Source organism: Vanellus vanellus, assembly GCF_965231255.1.
Source record: "Vanellus vanellus genome assembly, chromosome: 12".
Lineage (NCBI taxonomy): Eukaryota > Metazoa > Chordata > Aves > Charadriiformes > Charadriidae > Vanellus > Vanellus vanellus.
In genome coordinates this window covers 19929353-19952333 of record NC_138917.1, presented here as the reverse complement: position 1 = coordinate 19952333, position 22981 = coordinate 19929353, and the positions used below count along the sequence as shown (strand labels likewise).

Sequence of the window (22981 nt, the reverse complement as noted above, 5' to 3'; positions counted from 1 at the left end):
TTAAAAAAAGCCTTTAAGTGTGTTCTGTGCATTTTTTCTGCATGCTGTAGTGACATGTCCAGTCTCTGAACTGATTGTAAAAACAAAACCCCAACCCACCAAAATATGTCTCCTGTTAATGGAGTGTGTTGACTCACAGGTTCTAATGGCTCCTAGGTAACAGAGTGATTACAAGATTTCTTTTGAATATTATGCTATTGTTCTTTTCTGCTTTAAACCAAAAGGATTAAAGTGAAGTTGAGGTTATTTCATATCTAGCTGCTATTTTGTATCCATGGTAAATAGTCGCACAAAAATAGCATTTTAGCTCTAATTTCTTTAGCAGTGGTTTGTCACAGCCTTTTCTTTTAGTGGCTGTTTTTCCCATGCTATCTACTTAAGCCTGTGCTGAAGCTCAGTATACAGAAATGGTAAGCTATTTAATGAAAAGATCACAGGATAGTACCTAAATCATTGGTTTCAAAGGGAATAAGACACTGGAGCTACTCTTGGTATACTTAGAGTAAAACATAAACAGAAAACATGCACAGATAATCACTCAAGGATAAGGCTATTTAACCTTATCCTAGAAATTGTATGCATGTACTCTGTTCACATTGCACAGTTAAGGAGCTCTTAGGGGAAGTTACAAGCTGCAGTAAAATTATTTAATATGATAGAAAGCTTTCAGCTTTATAGAAATACAGTGGAAGAGTGATCCACTCGAAGACTGGCAACCTTTTTAAATTTTGGACCCATTTATTGCATGGACTAGTGGCTTCTCATCTGTAGTTGATTTAACTGCAAATCAGGCCATTTATGTGTCCACAAGCAGAAGCTTACTGTTGATGCATAGGAGTAGGGTAAATCCTTAAAAAGAAAACTGGGGACAATCTGTAGTATAAGTTAAAGAAAATCCTATTTCCAGTTGTTAATATGCATCTTACGTTGTATTAGGTCCTCTGAACTGCTGAGAAATAGCTTCCTTCAACTGTAGACAAACAGATTAATTTAAATGAAGTAAATTGTATTCAAGAAACTCTGAGTAAGAAATTTTAATATTTGCTTGCCTGCTTTGCCTAAGCAATTTCAGGCTGACTCCGTCTCAAGTGTCATATAATTTGACTCTGACATTTTTTCAAAGCTGTAGCACTTCACTCTATTAGCATAAATATTGAGTTTATACCTGATTCGTAGAGTGTCTGTCTTTCCTGAGGCAGCTGGTGATGATGGCCGTGCTTCCCCGTTCAACACACAAAGTTGCCCTTTTAAGTTTCTGAGGCAAAATTGTTGCTTGGGATCTCAGATGTCTGACTGCAAGTATTTGTGTTCTCATACAGCTGTTCTACAGGATTAAATCAATCAGTTGTTCAGGTTAAAATTTCATAACTGTTGCAGATACTGTGTACTGTAGTGCTTTGCTTTATTACCTACAGCTTCCAGCTAAATAATGCAACCAAATTAACCTAAGTTAAATGATGTCACATAAACAATAACTTCTGACACAAGATCCATGGTCAAACTATGAGGCAATGGTTGTTCATAATTAATGCGTCTGCTTAATTTGTATCAGTAACTAAGTTTCATTGGTGATGAGAGTAGTTTTTTTCTTGAGTTAAAATATGTGGAAGGAAAATGGGAGGAAGGTTGACTTCTGATAAATTAACCACATTACAAAAGGCAATGTGAGCATACTTCACACTGAGGTATATTTTAATATACCTGTAATTACTGTATATTTTAATAATCATGTTAAAAATGAATGATTGGTAGTATCACACATTACAGAAATGAGTTGTATGTGTTCTGATGGCTATAAAAAAAGACATTGAAGATGTTCTACAAGGTTATGTTTGGATATTTTTTTAACATTTTTTAGATGTATAATTTGTAGTTTAATTTCTGTAACTCACTTTTTAAAATTCTATGAATTTTAGACTTTTTAAAAGTCTATGAATCTGGAATCATGTTACAATGAATGCCATGACAGGTCAGTCTCGATTGCAGCGCACAAGATTATCAAATTAGACAACATAGTGAAAGTTCTGTCAGCCACATGCTTCTTAATTTTGAAGTAATATGCAACTTTACAAACAGTAACCTTGAACTTGTAACAAATGCTCTAAACTGATTGTTGCTAGGGTACCGTTGATCAAAAAACCCCAAATCAAAAACCTTTTTGACATTTATATACTAAAGTAGCCAATAGAAAGCTTTGGGTAGATATACTCAGAGAACACCACATTTACCAATAAAGCCTTTTGTAAACATTACTTTCAAACAAAACCACAGTTCTTTTAAATATATATTGAGAAATACAACTTTCCTACTGTTGCTCACAAAGACAGAGTTACTGGAGCCAGTGATTAACAGCGGTAATTACATTCAGGAACACACAGACATCCAAACCCTGGGTTGTATAAGCTGATACGGAGCCACCAAATGCAGACATCCACATCACTGACACGTCACGTGAAAGGTTTTATGACCCAATAGGTAAATACTATAGCAAAGCTTTCTAGGAGATTTAGAGACTCTATCACAGCTAGCAAGCTAAAAATAGATGTCGCTTGCACATGGTCAAACTTGTTTAAGAAACAAAGACATATTCAGAGACTTGTTAGTTTGAGCTTTCCCAAACTATTTTCAGTGCTCTCTAAATGTCACATCACTCATGTTCACATCCTTATGACTGTCTACACAGATAATTACCTGGTCTTTTTTCTGTCCGTATTCTACTTTCTGTGTAGCTCTTATTTTAGATTTTATGGGCATAACTACAACTGCATATGAGTTCTATCTTACGGGCACTACAAGGACATTGGGATACTTCTGTTGCACATAGCCCAGTGCCTAGCAAGGTATCCTAGGACAAGCTGTGTCAAGTGTCTTAACAGCCAAATGGACAAATGCCTCCTACCACTCTGGTAACCTGACAAAGTCCACATTTCTGCAGGCTGCACTGCTCCCTGAAATTCTCTTGTATACCTGCTCTCCCCAGACAGCACCCTTTTCCCTCCTCTTCCTCCTGAAATGTATTTACGAGCCAAATTTACATGTTGGTGGTCGAGTGCGTGGTAGAGAAGTTCTCCATGCGTATTCGGACCAATTTCTCCGTGGGAACTGGCCGCAGGAAGAACTTGCAGTTGAAGACTTGGCGGCAGGCCTTGCGGAAGTTTTCCGAGAGGAAAGCATAAATGATGGGGTTGATGCAAGAATTCCCGTAGGCTAAGCAGTGAGAGATGATGCGGAAGGTGAAGGAGATGTTGTTCAGGGGAAACTGCCCGAACTCTGCCCACATTGTGATGATGTGGTGTGGCAGCCAGGAGAGCAGGAACACGGCCACCACGAGAAGCACCGTCTGCGCTGTCTGGAAAAGGCAAGACCACGTATTAAATGGCAGCAGTGATCAAGTGAGTCTGTGGTACGAATGAGTTTGCCTTCCTCTGTCAGAAGTGAAGGCAGCATAACACAGGCAATACTGACAAATGCCAGGTGAGCAAATTATGGCAATATGAAAAAGGATGCTAAAAACCAGCCCTCCTCCCTGGAAGACAAGGATTGCCTGGTTTTGGGTCAAGCAAATAACTCTATAAGTAATGGAGATAGTGCTCATAAAACCTCAAACAATACAGAGGCTGCAACAGTAACGCTAACTATGTTACAGGGAAGAGTGGAAATAATATTGCCTAACCTTTGGAGTCTGAGGAACATTAAGGCTATTGAAAATAACTGTGAAGGAAAATAGCCTGGTTGCAAGGAAACAGGCCACTGACAGGAGCAACAAAGACTGACCCTGCGTGTTTCTGAGGAGAAAGATTTTTCAAGTAGCTTCCCTCATAGGGGAGAAACCAAGAAAAACAATGCACAGAGGATGATTTTTTTTAAATATGCAGTGCTCTTTGGTCAGAAATACTCCTAGCTAGACGATTACCTGAGGGAGGCTCACTGCCTGTGTGCTGGCTGGGTTAGAGGTGTGTCCCTGCAGCGCACTTAGGCTGGCCAGCCACCACCACCAGCTGCCATTTGTAAGCCCCAAAGCTTGAGCTGAGGTAAAGTTTTCCTGAAAACAGTGTTCTTCGAAGTCACCATCCAAAATGAAGGTTAATGTGAGGAGAGCTGCTGACTGCAGCTGTGGCAGCCCCACAGCTGCGGCTGGGGAAGGGGAATGAGGGCTGAGGTGGTGTCTTGGGAGGGCTGAGGAAGATGGCGGAGCAGTGTGAGGGGATGGCTGGGTGTTGCCAGTGTGGGGAGGGTGCAGGGAGAGTCAGCCTTGGACAAAGGTAGGTGGTATGATCTGCTTGAGCTATTTTGGTGTGAAATTTAGTAGGCTGTTTCTCTGGGGTTTGTTCCTTTTGTTGAGGGGAAATAGTAGCTTGAGGAGAGGGACTCTGGCTGAGAGGAACCTGGGCAGGGAGAGGACTGAAGATAAAGACTGGGGTGCCTGCGTTTTGGGGCTGTGAGTTCAGGCTGTCTGCCGACCCTGAAGTGGAGATCCTCACTGATGTCAGCAAAGTCCCTTGCCTTATAAATATTGCTGTGAAGTTAATGTTTAGGGGACATGCAGGATGCATACCAAAAAAGCTCTGTCTTTATTGGAAAGGTGTTTCCCCTCTTGAACAAAAACTCCTCAACCTGGTAGGTGTGTGTCACAACAAAAACACCCTTTCAAAAGTTATTAATCTACTAATTTATTTTCCTGGAAGCCTTTGAAGAGGATGAAAAATGACTTTTATTAAAGTTATTAAAGTAAGCTACAGTAAATAAAATTAAACTATAAGCCACTTCAACTTCCTTTTTGTAAGACCCTGAGGCCTGTGGGAGCAGGACCTTCTTTTCAAGTTTAACAAGGCTGAGGGTGTTGCTTTTCTCTTACTTCTAGCACACTCGGGGAATACCTAGAAAGGCTCAGAGGTTACTGACTTGGGGCCCCTGAGAGCCTTTCCTAATGTTTTTGCAGGACTAATTCCACCTGAATTCAGGAGTTTTCAGAAATACTAATGGTAATGGAAGGTGAGCATTTTTTTTACATATTTAATCACCCCTTTTTGGGGTACTGTAAAAGATGCACAGCTGGTGACTTCCTCATCTCCCCCCACCTGATTCTCAGCAAAATGTATGCTTTTCAACTTTAGTGTTTAGCATTTCTCGCTTGTATTTTGTCATTTTAGTAAATATAATAATGTGCAAATATGCAGATATCCTTCTCCTACGGAGAATTGTTGTACATGTAGCAGAAAAGCAACGGAGAAAAATGAAAACTGAGGCTTCATTTCAGCTTAAGGTTTACATCCTTTAGCCTTTACAGACCTACTAGTCTAGTTCAACGCTTCTGTCAATAATTCCTGTGCATGATTTCAAGTTAATACTGTGTAATTACTTTCCTAGAAGAGGGATAATTTTCTAGTGAACAAAAACTAATTTAATTAGCGGTTATAATGGCTACATCTAACAGTTGTTTTGTCTGCTAGAGAAGACCTGAAGGATTTTGTATCTCGTTTTAAAGCACTTTATAGCATTTTGTCACTGTACCTCTTATGCTAAAATGTATAACTAGAATTTACAAAGACTTGGGCTTACATATATCTAACACCAAAACATTTAAGCTGGAATGATCTTTCAGGAGAAGGGAAAACTTTTTCTCACCCCTGCCAAAATACTGCAAATGCAATAGATGCTGCAAAACCTCTGTATGTTCTCTGACTTTTTTGCAGCACTGCACAGTTGGCTTAACTTGCTAAATTAAGCATGTCTCCTAGGTAGTATTTCAGTGGTGGCTCAGGTGGCTGGGTAGAGCTGGTCCCAGGAAGGAGATTTTTTGGATTCCTGTTAAACTGGGAGGGGATTTAATGGGTTGTTTGCTCCTCTCTTGGTGTTCTCTGTCGCTGTGTGTTTTGGGTGCGATGAAAATGGCAGCATGTTTTAGTAGGTCTGCCCCTCTATGGCATACACTGGCCTGTTGGAAATGTAGTCTGAGTAGAACAAGGAAATTATGAGTACCAGAACTAATGGAGCAAGGTTTCCTTAGGAATTGTGTCTTAGATGGATTCTCTGGTGCCCTGAAAGACAGTAGTGGTGCAACTGCGATACTTCTCAGAGCATTTGCAGTCAGTGGCTCTCCAGGTGCTTGATAAAGTTTCACTCGTCTAGAGTCTACTTTAGTGATGGCTTTTTCTGTCCTCCTGTGTCAATGAGTTAGGTATTGTGTTCATTAATATATACTGGCTAACAGTATATTGCAGACTAACTACCAAGATTACGTTCTGTAGATGATGGCAGCATGGAGAAATGACAGCATGCTCCAGGGAAGAGTGGAATGCCGTTACTTCATAGCAGAGAGAATATATGGTGATTAGATCTGGGTGCATAACATCTGGGATTGTAACAACTGATTGCAGTCCCATACATGATAACAGTGGGAAACAGTGCTAAAATATTTACAAATGTCTTACCTTTGTAACCTGACTTGTTCAAAGGGGTTGGAGACATGGGGTGAAACTGGAGGAAATCTATTTGTTTTCCAGGTTCTTCTGTTTCACTTTAACTGCACTATAATGCTCTTGATGTGCCCTAAGATTATTTAAAACTTTAAAAAACAATTTAAAATTGTTTTGTGGGTTTTTTGGTTGTGTGGGTTTTTTTAAATGTCAAAATACTTCAAAAGGCACTTGCATCTCTAAGAAGGTGCTATGCTTATGTGTTCAGATATAGTTCTTTATTACATATCTGGCTAGGGCTTACTTTATCTAAACAATTGGAGTTGGATCAGGACATTCACATTATGCTGACCTTCCTAAGTAACAGTATTAAAACCTGCAGAAAATAAGGGCACACTAGAATTCTAATTATTGTTTATAACATATATTTAATCTGATCTTATGCCTGAGTGAGTCACACTCAAATGTTTAAAGTATATTCTGTTTGCTAGGACAGTAGTAATGTGGGGGAAGGCTAAAAGGTGCTTTATGTGGCAACTGCCTTTTCTTCTACTTGTTTAACCCTGCAGAAAAGTCAACCATGTGATAAAGAGGGGGTTTGTCTATGTTGGACAGGCAGCATCTGTTTACAGAGGGCCTGCAGCAATCATCTCCTGCAATTAAAACATATGATTATGGAAGTGGAAAAATGTGTTTGGATGTGAGCCAAAAGTACCACCTTCACTTGTCTTAACAGATTTAACTGGACTGTTAATGTAGCTAACCTCTCTAGGAAGATGTTACTGCATCAGATCAAGATTCCTGTGCAAATAAGAGAAAACGTTTGCCTACAAGTTAAAAAAAAAAAAAAAGGGGACTTCTGTCAAATAGGTCTCTCAAGTAAGTTTGTACTGTAGGTTAATCCTGTACCTGGCATACTTTAGGTGCTTCCTTGTTTTGCCTATTAAAGCACTGTCTGACATATGAGGTGGCAAAGTATGTTCCCAGGTGAGTGAACAACCTCAGCTCTCAAATGTCCTCAAACTGGCCACACTGGGAACCAGGTGCTCTCCTTAAAAATAATATACTGGTATGATTAGAAGTTGATGGAACTGAAAAACACAGACATAGTGGTCTTGTGGGGTCCAGATTGCTTACTGTGGTATGATGGATACTGAAGAAATTATTAATAAACAGGTCCCATCCTTAGCTTTCACCAGCAATAATGGTCCTACTTTTTTTACCCTCTATCAGTGTTAAGTAGCTTAGGCTTGTTACCGAGGCAACCTTTCATAGCATCCTTCTACTTAAATTAGGGGGCTACAAGCATTGAAATACTCTTGAATAAGGGATATGTACCTAGATTCTTTTTTCCTTGTATTGTGAAATAACAAACCACGCATTTAACATAGGGCTGGGTATTAAAAATGGGTTTGCAGTTGCTATGTATTAGCACAGAGCTGTTTCTGAGGTCCAGCTATTTGGGATTTTGCAGATGAAGAACACAGACAATACTAGAGAAATAATATACATAATTCATGACTCGAGAAACATGTTTTGGAAATGGAACTTGTGCCTGTTTTTTCAAGTTAGGGAATATCTAGTTAAGATAGAGGAAACTGAAACAAAACATTATGTTGGGTTTTTAATGCGATAACTTTGTTGTAGCTAAAACTAATGTTAATATAGACTGGCATCAGCTGCACAGTAGTGATCCAAATAGCTTGTGTACTGTTGAGTTTGTTTAGTGGACTGTGATAACTTGCACAATTAATGGATTACTGTTGGTCTAGCTGTGCCCACTTAATGCTAGCCTTCTGGTTCATCTCTGAAGGTTCCATGGGACCATAACAGACATGCACAATGGCCACTATTGGATTATCTAACTCTCTCTTAATACTCCCAGAAGTCTTTCAAGCAGCTCTGCAAAAGACAAAGAGTGCTTAAGCACTCTAGTTAATCAACAGCATGGTGGGAAATCGAGGCTAGGAGAGTCGTAAATATTTTTGTTTGTCAAATAAATAAACTTCTCTCATATTTCCACCTTTTATTGTTCCTGCTATGCAGATTGTCTAGAATTTACTTGTTTATTCTTTTGTTATCTTTATAGGTGATTTTACTCTCATTTATGTCTTCCTGCTTTTCTTTGTCTGTTTTCCCTTTGATTTGGTTTTGTGGGTTTTTTTTTTTTAGCCCTTGACAAGCTATTTCTTGCTTTTAGCCTTCCCCTGTCCTTCAAAAAGCAATGAGAAATGTGTTTAAAAACCCTTTTTGGGGGAGATTGAAAACTAGCTGACAGGTAGAGCTCAGAGTGTTGCGATTAGTGGCACAGAGTCTAGTTGGAGGTCTGTAACAAGTGGTGTTCTACTGTGACCCCAAAGACAGACTTATTCTAGGTAGTGCTGCTTTTTCACACCATACTATACTTCCTCAGCCTTTGTGTGTGGGCCAGGACTTTTCTCCTAACTTATGGGATTTACTGATAATTTTTTTTCTCCTGTTTTCCTCATGTCTAACTTGCATCTCCTTTTCCCTAGTTTGAGAGACAGTTGGTGCATGTTTTGATTGCCCCAGACTTGATTTGGGTAAGCTGTGGAATTTCAGACTTGGTTATATATTGTACTATTACTGTAGTGAAGGCCTGGCAGAAAAGTAGTGACCCATGAAGCTCTAAGCTTTTGCTTTTAGATACTGCAGGTACGCTTTGGCGGTGCCCTGGAAGGCCATGTGGCTTAGCACAATCTACTAGTGTATTGCTGGAGGTACTTACCAGCTTCTGAGGAAAACAATTTTTGTGGCTTTAGACTCTGAGATCCTCTGTTTTCTGAAGACAGAAATCAGTCAACAGCATCCCTTTGCTCCGAGTCCCTTTTTAAGCCATTGTGCAAAGTGAAAACTGTCAGTTTGTTCTCTCCTGGTGCCAGGTTCTCTCCTTTGTTCACAAATTCGAGTCCTCCTGATGCATTTGCAAATGTCCTTTTGCTTTCTGCCCTAGAGTTCTAACAGAAAGGTGCCAAAGCACAATATGATCTCCAGAAACATGCTTAGTGATAAACATAGCTTTGTGATAAACACACAATGTTTTCAGACAGCTGATTCAAAAAAAGGCCATACCTATCCTTAACTAACTTAAATGTTGGGTAGCAGCTTCCTCTGCTCCAGTGCAAACGCATCTGTTAATTACTTTCGAAGCACTTCTTACTGCTCTTTGGTCTTATTTATTACACTTGAGTTTAATACTACTCTTCAGTGGTCTGAAAACCACACTGAAAGTGTTCTTTTTCATTGTTCTGTATATTTCTTTCTTGCAATCAGAGGTGGCAGTTGGCTGTCATGAAGAAGAGAAGGGATATACAAATAGATTTTCAGCTGTTGTCAGTTCATTTTGGCAACTTGCGATGCACACTGGTGGACTCTTCATTTCCTAGCAACTTGCTTGCAGTGTTCTAACTGCTCATCTGCACATCTCTCATTCTGTGATTATGTCACTAATCTCTTCTGTTGATGCCCTTGATACTTACTCACTTTGTATTCACAAATGCCAATGAGCATTATGATATTCCTATTATCCACTAATTGGTAATGATGCTTTCAATTCCCACTGCACTAGGCTCTTGTTAGCAAGACAACTTGCAGGATTTCAATTCTGATTAATTTTTTTTTTTTTTTTTGCTGGATGGATGCCAGGATCTCCCATGCTCCTTTGCTGTACTTGGTGTTGTTCAAGTGCCAAGGCCTTGGACATTGCATTCATTAAGTCTATATGAATACCTTTCATTTGTGTGAACAGAAGACAAAGAAATAGTTCAGCATATAGGAAAGCAGTTACAGTGGAACTTTTGTCCGTTTCTCTTGGCCAAGATGTTCAGGAATACCTGTCTACCTTGAAGAAATTCTGTATATTTTGCCTTCAAGCTGTTCTATGACCTTCAAAATGCAGTGCTCCACGGAGTGTTCCACGTCAACTCTATTTGTATTTGCATCTGCTGAGCTCTGGGAGCAATGAACAGCTAATTTGCGTGTAGGTAAATGTAAGGTGGTGGATATATGAGCTGAGGAAGAAAAAATTCAGCTTCATAGAGAGAGATGTAGTTTGAACTGACCATTACAATTTTGGAGCAAGATCTTGGCCTTATGATAGTTTTGTGAACAGCTTGGTTCTCAAGTAGTGGCTAGAAGAGGGATTCTTTTTTTTTTTTTTTTTTTTTTTTTAAAAGTAATAAAGCAAGGCAAAATAAATTTTTGGAATTACTAGGAAAGGAGTAGAGAACAAAAAGGGATACTGCTCTCCCACCAGGTAAGTGTGGTTCACCTTTCTATTGTAGCTAAACAATAGAAAAGTGTAGTACAAATCTGTTAGCTTTAAATGGTTCAATTGGTTTGTTAATTGGAGCTTTTGCCCTCAAGTTTCTACAACTTCTACTCTCCTTTCAAGGGAGCCTGCAAAATAGCTGGGAAATTAATATTCCCAGAAACATGCTTAAACTTGAAAAAGCATTTCCAATTGTTCAGTTTGCAAGTCTTGTTATTGCTCTTTAACCATGTACAGGACGAAACTGAGTAAACATTGAGGAACCCTGGTGTGCTCCAGAGGCCAGTAAAACACCACAGGGTCATTTCATGATCAGAATAGGCCTTGGTTTGCATTAATTTCCATTGTTAAATCATCTTATTTACTGCAAATATACATTCAGAGTTCCTAGGGCTGGGCCTTTTATGAAACACTTTTCAACACTGTCAGACAGGGAATTGTTAACTTTCCTTGGAGTCAAATTATAGACTTGCTGTAGTCTGCGTGGTTCGGGAAGGAAATGACAGAACTGAAATATACTTTATTTGTGATAGAGAGGTGCACAGGACTTCTTAGCACGTGGTTTTGCTGGCTGGCCTCAAGAAATGATTATCCAAAACTGCAAAGGGGAATCCTGCAGCATCACACCATCTCAGTTTTAAGGCTGGCAAACTCATGCAGCTAGTATGGCATTAAATGGGGAAGCAGACAGTTGTGTGTCTCTTCTGCAAGCACTGTCTTAGTTCATCATGCAGAATTTCAGCCTAAGCTTGCAAAAAGTCCTAAACTTCTTCCTTGATCTAATGCACAAATATTACATATAAATGGAAAAGCATATTAAATTGAACATGGCCAACACTAACGTGTAATTGTCAAGCATATATAAAAATTTGCAAAGTAGGAATCTGAAATAAAGGCCAAACTCTTAATAATGGAATATGAAGTCAGGATGCAATAAACTTTGTGCAAAGGAAATTTTTGCAAAGTTTGAAGTATGCATAAATTGAAAAAGTTGCTCTAGTTTGAACATAATCATGCTGTAACTTAAAAGCTTATAAATCACAACCCAAGCATAAAACCCTTTTTTTCTTTTTCTCTGTGTGTGTGTGACGTATGAGCCTGGAAGATTGTATGTCATCTGTAGGATTCTGTTAAAGACAAACTTGTCATTTTCAGTGAGTGTTTGAACACTGACTTGGAGGGGGCAGCTGTCAGATCTCTCTGGGTTATTCATAAACCAGGCCATTCAAACAAAATGTGTTTGTAATTAACTTTACAATCATGTATCTAAATGTTGCCCACAGGTTGGCCTTAGAAAACAGGGCTTCCATATCTGTCCTTCTAGCCCCTACACATCTTCAAATAACAAAAAATTTCAGTAAAATATTGTGGCAAATGGGACAATAATAGCAGAAAGATCACAAATAATGGAAGAAAAGGGAAAGGTGACTTTGCAAACATCATGTGCAGAATGAAATCCACCCTGGAACCCCAGGTATATCTTATGGTAACGTTGTCTGGGAGACAACAGCAGAGTCTTCAGATCCTGCTGAAGTAAATCCTGGCATTTAAGACTTATTTAGTGAAGATGCTTCATTGTACCAGTGTGCACTGGGAACTTTTTGACAAGGCTCCCTTGAGGGGAAATTGGGGGGCAGTGTCACTGTTTCAGATGTGTCAGAGCTCCTCTTAATTGTGCAGACACCTAAAAAAGTGCAATTGTTTTGACTGTTAACTGGGTTTTTGTTTCAATACTCAGATGTAAGCATGTTTGTCTGTGTGTGCAGCTTGGCTCTGTCCCTGGGCAGCTGGTGCTCCTCAGCACACACTAGGTAAGCCTGTACAGAAGGCTGAGGACCGTGCTGTAGGGGCAAGCAAACTACCATGCTGTGTCAGAAAAAGGCAGAAAGAAGTGGTAGAAAAAACAAGAAAGTTCTTAAAATAACAAATTTCTAGTACTGTAGTTCAGTAAGCTTTGTTTCTGCAAGTTTGATTTATTTAAAAAAAAATAAACTTGTTTTTTTTTTTTTTTAAGGCATTGATACATGTTACTGTTACAACAGGATCTTTAAAGAGAGAGGTTGAGCTACATTACCAACTATCTGGGCTACAGTAACATACTTCACATGCTGAGATTCAGTGAAATCCAGTATTATTTTGCTTTCTTTGCTACAACAATGCAACAAGGAAAGTCAGGCATATACTTGCACAACACTGGAACTGTTCATTTGGCCATGCTATCATCATCTTTTTAGAAATTGCCCTAGGTCTGCATCTAGCAGTCTCTCTCGTTCTGTAAATGTTGGCACTATCCAAACTCGCATGTTATTTTGAGATTCACAGGATGTAGTAAAAACAGATAAAATACCAGCTCCTCTATGACCTTTCAGGTGTCTTGAATCTGGGTTTGTCCCTGTAATACTTCCTTACTGCATGCATTTCTGTGTTCTGTGGCTCAAACTATGTGAATTAGGATGATGTCTCTTCTGCCTGTTATCAGTGTTTACAGGATTTAGGGATGGAGGGAATGGAATTATACTAAGACTCCAACAAGGTCAATGAAAGCTATAGATTCAGAAATAAGTCATGACATTTTAAAAACCTTACCTGATATTACTGGAGTTTTTTTAGAAGCAGCCTATAATGGAGAATAATAGCATTGTGTTTTCAGCAAGCATGTGGAATGCTGTTTATGAAAAATCCTGTCCCTAAGCTCTATGGCATTTTCTTTGTTTCTTAACAATGTTTTGTCTTGAAAGTGTTCTATCTTGAGGAGTCTGTGTAGCGCGAAGCAGAAGAGATATTATAGTTTCTGGAATTCTGAATGGCAAAACAAACTGTTTGCAGTGGTAATGCAGGCAATCATTTCACTGGAAAATCTCGTTCAACAAGGACTCCGAGACTGCAGTTTGATTCTTTTGACACCTTTACTCATGTAGGTAGCCCAGATGAATGTAGTGAGATCTGAACAAATAGCTGTTTGCAAAATTTACTACTTATCTGTTTTCAAAAAACAAAAAAACAAAAAACCCTCAAACCCACAAACCAAACACACACACACACACACACAAAAAAATAAAAAGGGGGGGAGAAAAACCCAAACAAACGGAGCAAACCCAAAACCCCTTCTCCTGGGGATGAGAGGAGGATAATAGCTCAAGGGTCCTGCTTTCTTGAAGTTGTAGGAACGAAGTAGGAGCTGAGTGGTCATAGTTGCAGACTGTACTCTCTTGTAGCAGTCTGACACTTTGTTTTCCCTATAAGCGTGGTCAAGATACACACTGTGAATTAACAGATGTGAGTCAAGTAATTCTATCACCTCATGTTGTAAGACTTTGCTGTTATGTTACACTTTCTTTTGATAGATCGAGGCAATTAGGGTTTAGCTACTGAAGTCACACATGTATTTCAGAACAAGCTAGATGTTCTGTATATGCTAAACTAACCTTTCAAACATGGAGCAAGATTCATTTGTCAAACATCTTTGAGCAAAATAAGCAAAAGTTGTTCACTTAATCTCTGATGAAGTTTATGAATTAAAACCAAATGAAACTACTTGTCACTAATAGACGAATTAAGTACATATGAAGGAAGCTAATTTAACAGAACTGACACATACATACGAATTTCCTATTAGACTCTAATGTGAAGTGTTCTTAAGAAGATCTGCTTGAAATTATTGACACTCAATGTGTTTCAAGTATACTTTGAAAGCACATGCAGGAATTAAGTGTGTCTGCAACCTACCCAAGAAAGACTCCTTATAAAATGCTAAGAGAAGTGGTTGAAACAAAAAACATGCTTAAAATAGGTACACTAAAGATACTGTTTGGCCTGCAGAAAGGCTAGATGAGCAATTACTACACAGAAAGTGCTGGAAGGAGACAAATTGTGGACGATATGTGTGTGTATACAGGAATGCATTTGATTTTTTTTTTTTTTTTTTTTTTCTTTCATCTGAAAGGACCATCTATTTAATTAGGCCTAACCATGCCAAGTGGAACAAGCATTGCTACTGGGCATTCCAGAACTATGGCCAGGGGAATGCTTAAGGGGAGGGAGGAAGAAGTGATGTACCATTAACTTGTTTGAACGGACAAAGTCAAAGGTATTTTTTTAAGATTGATCCTCTCAGCCATATCTAATCATGAAACCCAAAGCTGAAGAAACAGTAGAGCTGTTTTTTCATCTAACTCTACAGGTCAAATCTGAAAACAATACAAAGGGATACATTTGAAAAAAATTAGTGTCATAAATGAGATTCTGTAACTTACTGCTTTATGGGAAAATGACAGTAGTAATTTTTGACTGTTGGTAGCATTCTTTACAAATATAGAAAAGAAACGAATAGTGTGCCTTTCATATGACCTTAAGGATCTTTTCCAACCTAAATGATTCTATGATTCTTCTATGAGTCTATATATAGGTAAGGAAAGACAGGAGGGGAATTTAAACCAACAGAACTGTTTAGGGATTTGTTGGTGATTTTTGAGACCTAAAACAACTTTTCAAACTTGTGAAGTCATGAAAGTATTCTGTGTAAAACAACGGTGCTTCTTAGCACTTTATTTGCTGTATTTTACATAAACAAAATCCTCAACAGATCTGGGTTGCCTTTTGTCATGGTACTTGTTAAGCACACAAGATTCTGCTTTCTGCTTCTAGTTTGTACTATCTGCCCAGAAAGTATAGTCTTGGTTCTCAAATTTTAATTCACAGTATATCTGTGGCAGCATCAGTGTTCAACAGAAAGTCACTAGGCAAAATAAGACGTGGTGTTCTTCAACATAGTCAGATTCATCTAGGTCTGCTGGTGTTCCTGTAGCAGGCAATACATAGCAGCTAATTCTTGCATAATTTGTTGCCTTAGAAAAGGTGATTAGAAGAATGTTTATCAGAACCTACTTGAAATTAGATGAGCTGGACTAATAACATTAATCTCGATGAAGTTCAGGAACAAGCAGATAAAAAAATAGTGCTATTTGTGAGGCTTTATGCTTACTTTGTGAATTCAGCAACTGAACACAGAAAAGATGATCAAAAACACTCTAAGGGAAATGGGAAGGTAACTCTCATCAAGTAAATACTGTGTGGTGTATTATAACTTCTATCGTTGCCTTGTATTGTGAGATAATATTGCAAATACCAGTGGAGTTCTATCCTTACAGGCTGTGTAGGTGCAAGACCAATTAGGAATTGATAAGCATAAGTGTATTACCAACAAAACTGAGTGTATGTTAGTGAATGTAATGAAGGAGTAGAAACCAATTATAATCTATAATTAAATTTGATTATCATTCAGAGGCGTAAAGGACTGGGAAAATCTCTAAGAGCTCTAAACCAACTAGAAGCAGCACAGACTAGACCATTAAAATGGTAGCACAATATTGCAGAGGATACACCTGAAAGATAATATTATTTTTGTATTAAAAACCCTTGAGTTTTGTTTCAAATGCTACTATACCTGCTAAATTGCACAGCTAACCTCCTAAAGTACCTCTGCTTTTTCCTGAATAGGTTAATAATGAAAACATCTATGTTGATGAGAACTGTACATTTTTCTGTGATACCTTAGCTGCATACAAAACATTAACTTGCTAAGATTGTTTCTTTCTGAGATGGAACAGATGGCTGTGTCATGTTTAAGGATATACCTTTTTGTTTCCATTACAGGAAGTCTCTTTGGCAAAAGAGAAATAAGTAGAGGTACCAGTTCAGGTTATTATGAGGTATAGCTGCAGCATGCTGAAAATCTAGTATCTTGAATTCCTCAACTTGTGAGTGATCTAGATTTACATTACAGGGAATCCTGTAATGCTAGTGAACAAATCACTGGATGCAACTTGTCATGCCCAGAAGTGATTCTGTGTTTCAAAATATCTGTAGCTTGCTGCAGCTGTGGTACTAGTGTCTGTCTTTTTTTTGCTGGAGTCATGTAAAAGCTCTCATTTCTGTGTCTTGCAGCATTTTCAATCAAATGGCCATGTTTGTTGATACGGCCCTCATTTTTGTCATAGACAGTAACATGGCAACATCTTGTAGGGCTGCTGTAATGTGGCAGGTAACAGATGAAACTGGCCAGTGCATTGGCTGAGAGCAAATCAAAGCATTCCCTAGTTGTCTCCACTGGCTGTTACATCTGCTCGGAGGTGCACACACTGCTCATTTGGGTTGTACAGTTGCTGTGCTGCTGGTACAGACTGTGACCTGACTGTCCTATCAGCAGCTAATGATAGTACTCCATTACTTGCTGCCTTTGACTAGCCAGATAATCTACAGTTTTGCTTATCGCTTCAGAGCCAACAATTATTTCTGCCTGAAATAGCATTTTCCCCTTTCACATCAGGCAAATCTGATGTTGCATCACTGACGTTGGTGAGTTTTGCTACCTGAAAACTTCTATTAGTTATGGCTTATTCACTCTAAGATTCTTAGACAGAAGAAAAGAAATTCTATCCTTAACGTTTTTCTCAGTAAATACTTGCAATTCTGCTTATTTCATACATTTTGAGCCAACGATAACCCTGTTCTTTGGCTTGCAAAGGGATCAAATTGGGATCTGAATCCACCACCTACTTAGATGCAAACCTTAAGAAAGACCTGGGAGGTATACAGAGGAATAGTTTGAGCAGCCAGGGATCGGGTTAGACAAGCTAAAGCCCAGATAGAACTAAATCTGGCCAGGGACATTAAGACAAACAAAAAATCCTTCTTTAAGTATGTCAGTGAGAAAAGAAAGACTAGGGAAACTGTGGGCCCTCTCTGGAAGGAAACTCAAGAACTGGTTACCTGGGACAGAGACAGAGCTGAGGTACTCAATGACTTTTTTGCCTCAGTCTTCACTGGCAAGGACAAAAGATGCAGCCACACTACCCTTGACGCAGAATGCAAAGATGAAGATTGGGAAAATGGAGAACCGCCCACTGTAGATGAAGATCAAGTACGAGACCACCTGAGGAATCTGAAGGTGCACAAGTCCATGGGACCTGATGAGATACATCCACGAGTCCCGAGGGAGCTAGCAGATGAGGTCACTAAGCCACTAGCCATCATATTTGAGAAGTCGTGGTGGTCTGGTGAGGTTCCTGCTGACTGGAAAAAGGGAAACATAATCCCTATTTTCAAAAAGGGAAACAAGGAAGACCCAGGGAACTACAGGCCAGTCAGTCTCACCTCTGTGCCTGGCAAGATCATGGAGCAGATCCTCCTGGAAACTCTGCTGAGGCACGTAGAAAACAAGGAGGTGATTGGTGACAGCCAGCATGGTTTCACCAAGGGCAAGTCATGCCTGACAATTTTGGTGGCCGTCTACGAAGGGGTTACAGGGGCAGTGGACAAGGGAAGACCAACTGATGTCATCTACTTGGATTTGTGCAAAGCGTTTGACACTGTCCCACACTATATCCTGGTCTCTAAACTGAAGAGACATGGATTCGACAAATGAACCGCTCGGTGGATAAAGAACTGGCTGGACGATCGCACTCAAAGAGTTGCAGTCAACAGCTCCATGTCCAAGTGGAGACCAGTGACGAGTGGCGTTCCTCAGGGGTCAGTACTGGGATCTGTACTGTTCAACATCTTTGTCAGTGACATGGACAGTGGGGTCAAGTGCACCCTCAGCAAGTTTGCCGATGATACCAAGCTGTTTGGTGAGGTAGAGACACTGGAGGGGAGGGATGCCATCCAGAGGGACCTGGCCCGGATGGAGAGGTGGGCCCAAGCCAACCTCATGCAGTTCAACAAGGCCAAGTGCAAGGTCTTACATCTGGGTTGGGGCAATCCCAAGCACAAATACAAGCTTGACGGGGAATGACTGGAGAGCAGCCCTGAGGAGAAGGACCTGGGTGTGCTGATTGACGAGAAGCTCAATATGAGCCAGCAATGTGCAATTGCAGCCCAGAAGGCCAACCGTATCCTGGGCTGCATCAAAAGAAGTGTGGCCAGCAGGTCAAAGGAAGTGATTCTGCCCCTCTACCCCACTCTCGTGAGACCCCACCTGGAGTACTGCATCCAGCTCTGGAGTCCCCAACATAAGGAGGACATGGACCTGCTGGAGCGTGTCCAGAGGAGAGCCACGAGAATGATCCAAGGGCTGGAGCACCTCTCCTACAAGGAGAGGCTGAAAGAGTTGGGGCTGTTCAGCCTGGAGAAGAGAAGGCTCTGGGGAGATCTCATTGCGGCCTTCCAGTACCTAAAGGGGGCCTTACAGAAGAGCTGGGGAAGGACTTTTTACTAGAGCATGTAGTGATAGGACAAGGGGGAATGGCTTTAAACTGGAAGAGGGTAGGTTCAGATTGAACATTAGGAAGAAGTTTTTCACTTTGAGGGTGGTAAGTCACTGTCCCAGGTTGCCCAGAGAGGTTGTTGAGGCCCCATCCCTGGAGGTGTTCAAGGCCAGGCTGGACGTGGCCTTAGGCAACCTGGTCTAGTGGGAGGTGTCCCTGCCTATGGCAGGGGGGTTGGAACTCGATGGTCTTCAAGGTTCTTTCCAACCTAAACCATTCTATGATCTTAAATGCAAACTGCAGCAAATCTGAAGTACTTCAGTTTCAGGATTCTACATGTATTTCCCTTTTAGCTTGCTGACGTGTACTCAAAACCCCTAGATATTTTTATAGTCTGAGTATCTTAATATCTTTTTACATCAGCAGCCAGTATTTGTGGGGTTCTATTATAGCACAATAAATCAAAATGCAGTTCAGCAGGCCTGTATATAGAGATCGATATAACATTTCTATAATGGCATCATTATGTACTGCGTCTATAAAGACATAACAAACTATCAACATGAATTCTGAACCTAAGCTGAAAGACTAGTACATGAATGACACTTCAGTATCTGGATGGAGCTTGAAAAGGCTATTGGTTATTTTCAAAACCCGATATATCTATTATATTATAGTCAGCGTACAGAGTAAACCGAAGATATTTACCTTCTTCTTTGATCTCTCTGACTTCTTGGAAATGTTCTTAACTTTTGTATGGAGATGATATAAAACCTTGGGGGGAAAAAAGGAACAATATATTGAATGGGAAATTCAATTGTGTATATTAGTATTTGAAATTCTTATACAAGCACCAAAAATTAATAGAATTGTTTTAGCATGACTTCAACCAAAGCTGAATTTGACACTTTGAGACTTCTAATTCTAAGCTCTCCGCAGTTCTTTCTCCTTCAAGAAACAAGGTTTGGAAAAAGCATTACAACTGCTATGCTTCCAGAAGATGTAGTTCTGCATATATTAAGAGCTCAGCTGGCACTATGCCGATATCCGCAGGAGTCTTTCCATGGATTTTGAATTTTAGGTTGTGCCTCAGATTATTTACATTTATTCTCTAGCTTGATTATATGCAAAAGCAGGGAGCGGGCTGCCAGTGCTGAACCCTGGTATGACTGTCCTGCCACTCCTGAACGCAGCACTAACAAATGGGGCAGTTGGAGTGGGTTCTTCTTTCAGAGGAAGAGTCATAAGGAATATTAGAGCACTGTAGAGAAATTCTCAGTTGACAACATCTAGGTCAAGCTTTTGAAACCCAATTACAGCACAGCAGTAACCTGGCCGTGCTTATACTTTGGCCTTTGGAGCCACCAGACTAAATTTTCTAGAGCAATTAATAAAAAAAAAAAAAAAAAAAACAAAACAAAAAAAACAAACCAAAAACAAACCCAAACTATTAAATGCAGCTCACCTTCCAGTTGCTGCTGTCTCACCTAGGGCAGTGAGGGTACAAACAGCTGGACCTACAGTGACAGGACTTAAGAGCTCTAGAGGCTTTTTCCTCTTGTGACAAGCAAGTCCTGAGGTTTAGAGATTTTTAGCTTACATCTAAGTGCATCATCCTGTCCTTAGCACTGCTGATAGCAGAACAGATTAGTATTGAAAGTTATGTATTTTTGATTAAACAAACATGAACTTAAACTCCAGGAAAACATTTTTTTCCAAGAGCGTAGGCCTGCAACTGACTAGGAAGTCCAGTCCCTGGCAGTCCCTGCACAATAGGGTTTTAATTCAAGATTTGCAGAAAACTTTTCTGCATGCTAGCACAGCTCTTAGACTTACTTTCAGTCTTAAGCGTGCTAAAGATCAGTAAAGGGAACCCAAAAATTTAAGTGTTAGCAATCCATGAGAAAAAAGGAAAAGATTTGCTGAATAAAACTCTGATCCTAAGATCTCTTTTTGCAGTCTTTGCAAGAAACAGTGTCTGAGCTTTTTGTCCAAAAGAAAAAAAAAAAAAAAAAAACAAAGAAAGAAATCGAGGTGATGTCTTTAATACTGTTTCTGTACACTCTCTGCATAGTTCCTCCCTCCATGTGTTTTCCCCTCTTGCCAGAATCAAACATTTATTATCAAGAGAGAATAAACTGAAAAATAGGAAAACCAGCAAGAATCTTTAGGGGATTTGGGTGTCAGGCTAGGTGTCAACTTGGTAGTTGTAATGCTTTTTGTGAGCTGGTGTAATTTCATTCTCAGTTTTCCTTCCCTCCCCCTGCTTCAGAGAAGTATTCTATACCAGGAGAGAATATGCAAAGGATTGGATTTACTATTTGTTCGCTAGGTATCTTGAGTGTACACATCCAAGCCACCAAGAGTCTGTGAGTGATCTTTCCCTCCATTTAAACATTACTCGCGTCCCTCTCACCCACCTTGGCATAGCAGCAGGTGATGAGCACCAGGGGCAGAAGGTATCCCACCATCAGGATGGTAATCTTGTACATCTGCTTGGCTGTTGAACCATCTGCCCAGTGCTCCCAGCAGAAGGAACTGTTGGGTGCTTGCTGGTGACCACTCATGAGGGCCTGGTGCTGGGCTACAGGAATGGCGATGAGTAGAGACAGCAGCCAAATGACAGCCACGCCGAGGGCAGCGTTGCGCTTGCTGCGAATGCAGGGTGAACGCTTGGCATGGACCACAGCAATGTATCTGTCCACAGACATAGCTACCAGAGTAAAGATGCTGACCAGCATTGTTGCCATGGCCAAGTAGTGAACCCACTTGCAAAAGAAGGCACCGAAGATCCACTCTGGCAGGGAGTAGATGGTGGCCTGGAAGGGGACGCAGAAGAGCAGAAAGGAGAAGTCTGCAATGCTCAAGTTGAGGATGAAGATGTTGGTAGCGCTGCGTGATGGGCGTCCCCCAGGGCGGAGGTGCCCCAAAACAACCAACACCAATGTGTTTCCCACCATTCCCAGGAGGAAAATCAACCCAAAAAGCACTGGTACAATCACCACTTCCGGGCCACCTCTGGTTGCTCCTGACCAGCACGTTGGGGCCCGTGTTTGGTTAGTCTCAAGGCTGTACTTGCTGGTGTTGGCTCTGAGAGAACGCACAAAGTTGTCTTCCTGCTCCTCCATGGAGCCAGGCTGCTTGGAAGCCAGGGAGCAGTCGCTGTAGCCCTGACTGCAATCGGACTGGTCTGTGTTTGTTAGTTGGGGCCAGAGGCTGAATGCTTGGGTTTTCCAATGCTCTATGTCTTTCCTTTGGGGAGCAATTTTCTTCAAAAGATTCTTCCAAGCTCTGTCTGTCTCTGGTGCAGATTCTTCTACAAACTGACAAAAAAGGGGGTTGAGGAGCAGTTGCTGCCAGAGAAGCTCTTGTGGCAGAGGAAAAGTCTGTGCCAGAAGGGCTGAGGATGAAGCTGCTCTGGGAGCTTGGAGCAGAGGCAAAGCGGCTGCAGCTCAGCTTCCTCACGCCCCTCCTCTTCTGCTTCCCTCCCACGCTAGTCCCTGGATCTGCGGCTGTCGTACCTGCTCTCCCAGCTCCGCTCAGAGCTGTTGCAGTGAGAACAAATGCTGTCTGTGACCTGAGCCCTTCAGAAAATAACCCCTGATCAGCTCTGTCACCATACATTGCCATTCACGAGGAGGGGAAGAGCAGAGCAAAAGCAAGTTGTCATCCAAAGGGATGGGTCGAGCAGCAGCTGTTGAGCAATAGCGTGCACAGTTCTGTGAGGAGCAGCATTGGAACTGTCTTCACGAGGAGAAAAAAGGCTAAAATATTTTTTTGTATCAACAGAGCGGGATTTTTTGTTTGTTTGTTTCGTAGTCTTGAATGTGCTCACATTAGAGCATAAAGCAATCTGGATAGTTGTGTTTTCAGCAAAAAAAAAAACCTGGGCGAGCCTTAGATTCAGCAGCTGGGTCCTGCCACTTCTTGGAGATCTGCCCAAATTCCTTAGTGCCTGAATATTCATAGATCTTTTTGATCCAGCTGTAAAGAAGTTTCACATTCAGCCCAGTAGTGTCAAGAGCACCTGCACTGGGAAAGGAAAGGTTCAGTCTTGGTAGCTGTAAGCA

General features: G+C 40.6%; 1 protein-coding gene across 1 annotated transcript; it reads right to left on the bottom strand.

The window, feature by feature from the left end:
- Positions 1 to 3031: 3031 nt before the first annotated feature.
- Positions 3032 to 22039, bottom strand: LOC309676973 (galanin receptor type 1-like; the record flags this gene model as incomplete). The annotated part of the gene is made up of 3 exons (XM_082489639.1): positions 3032 to 3349; positions 19620 to 19685; positions 21332 to 22039. The coding sequence occupies 3 exons, from the start codon at positions 22037 to 22039 to the stop codon at positions 3032 to 3034; spliced, it is 1092 nt and encodes a 363-aa protein (XP_082345765.1).
- Between the last annotated feature and the right edge of the window lie 942 nt (positions 22040 to 22981).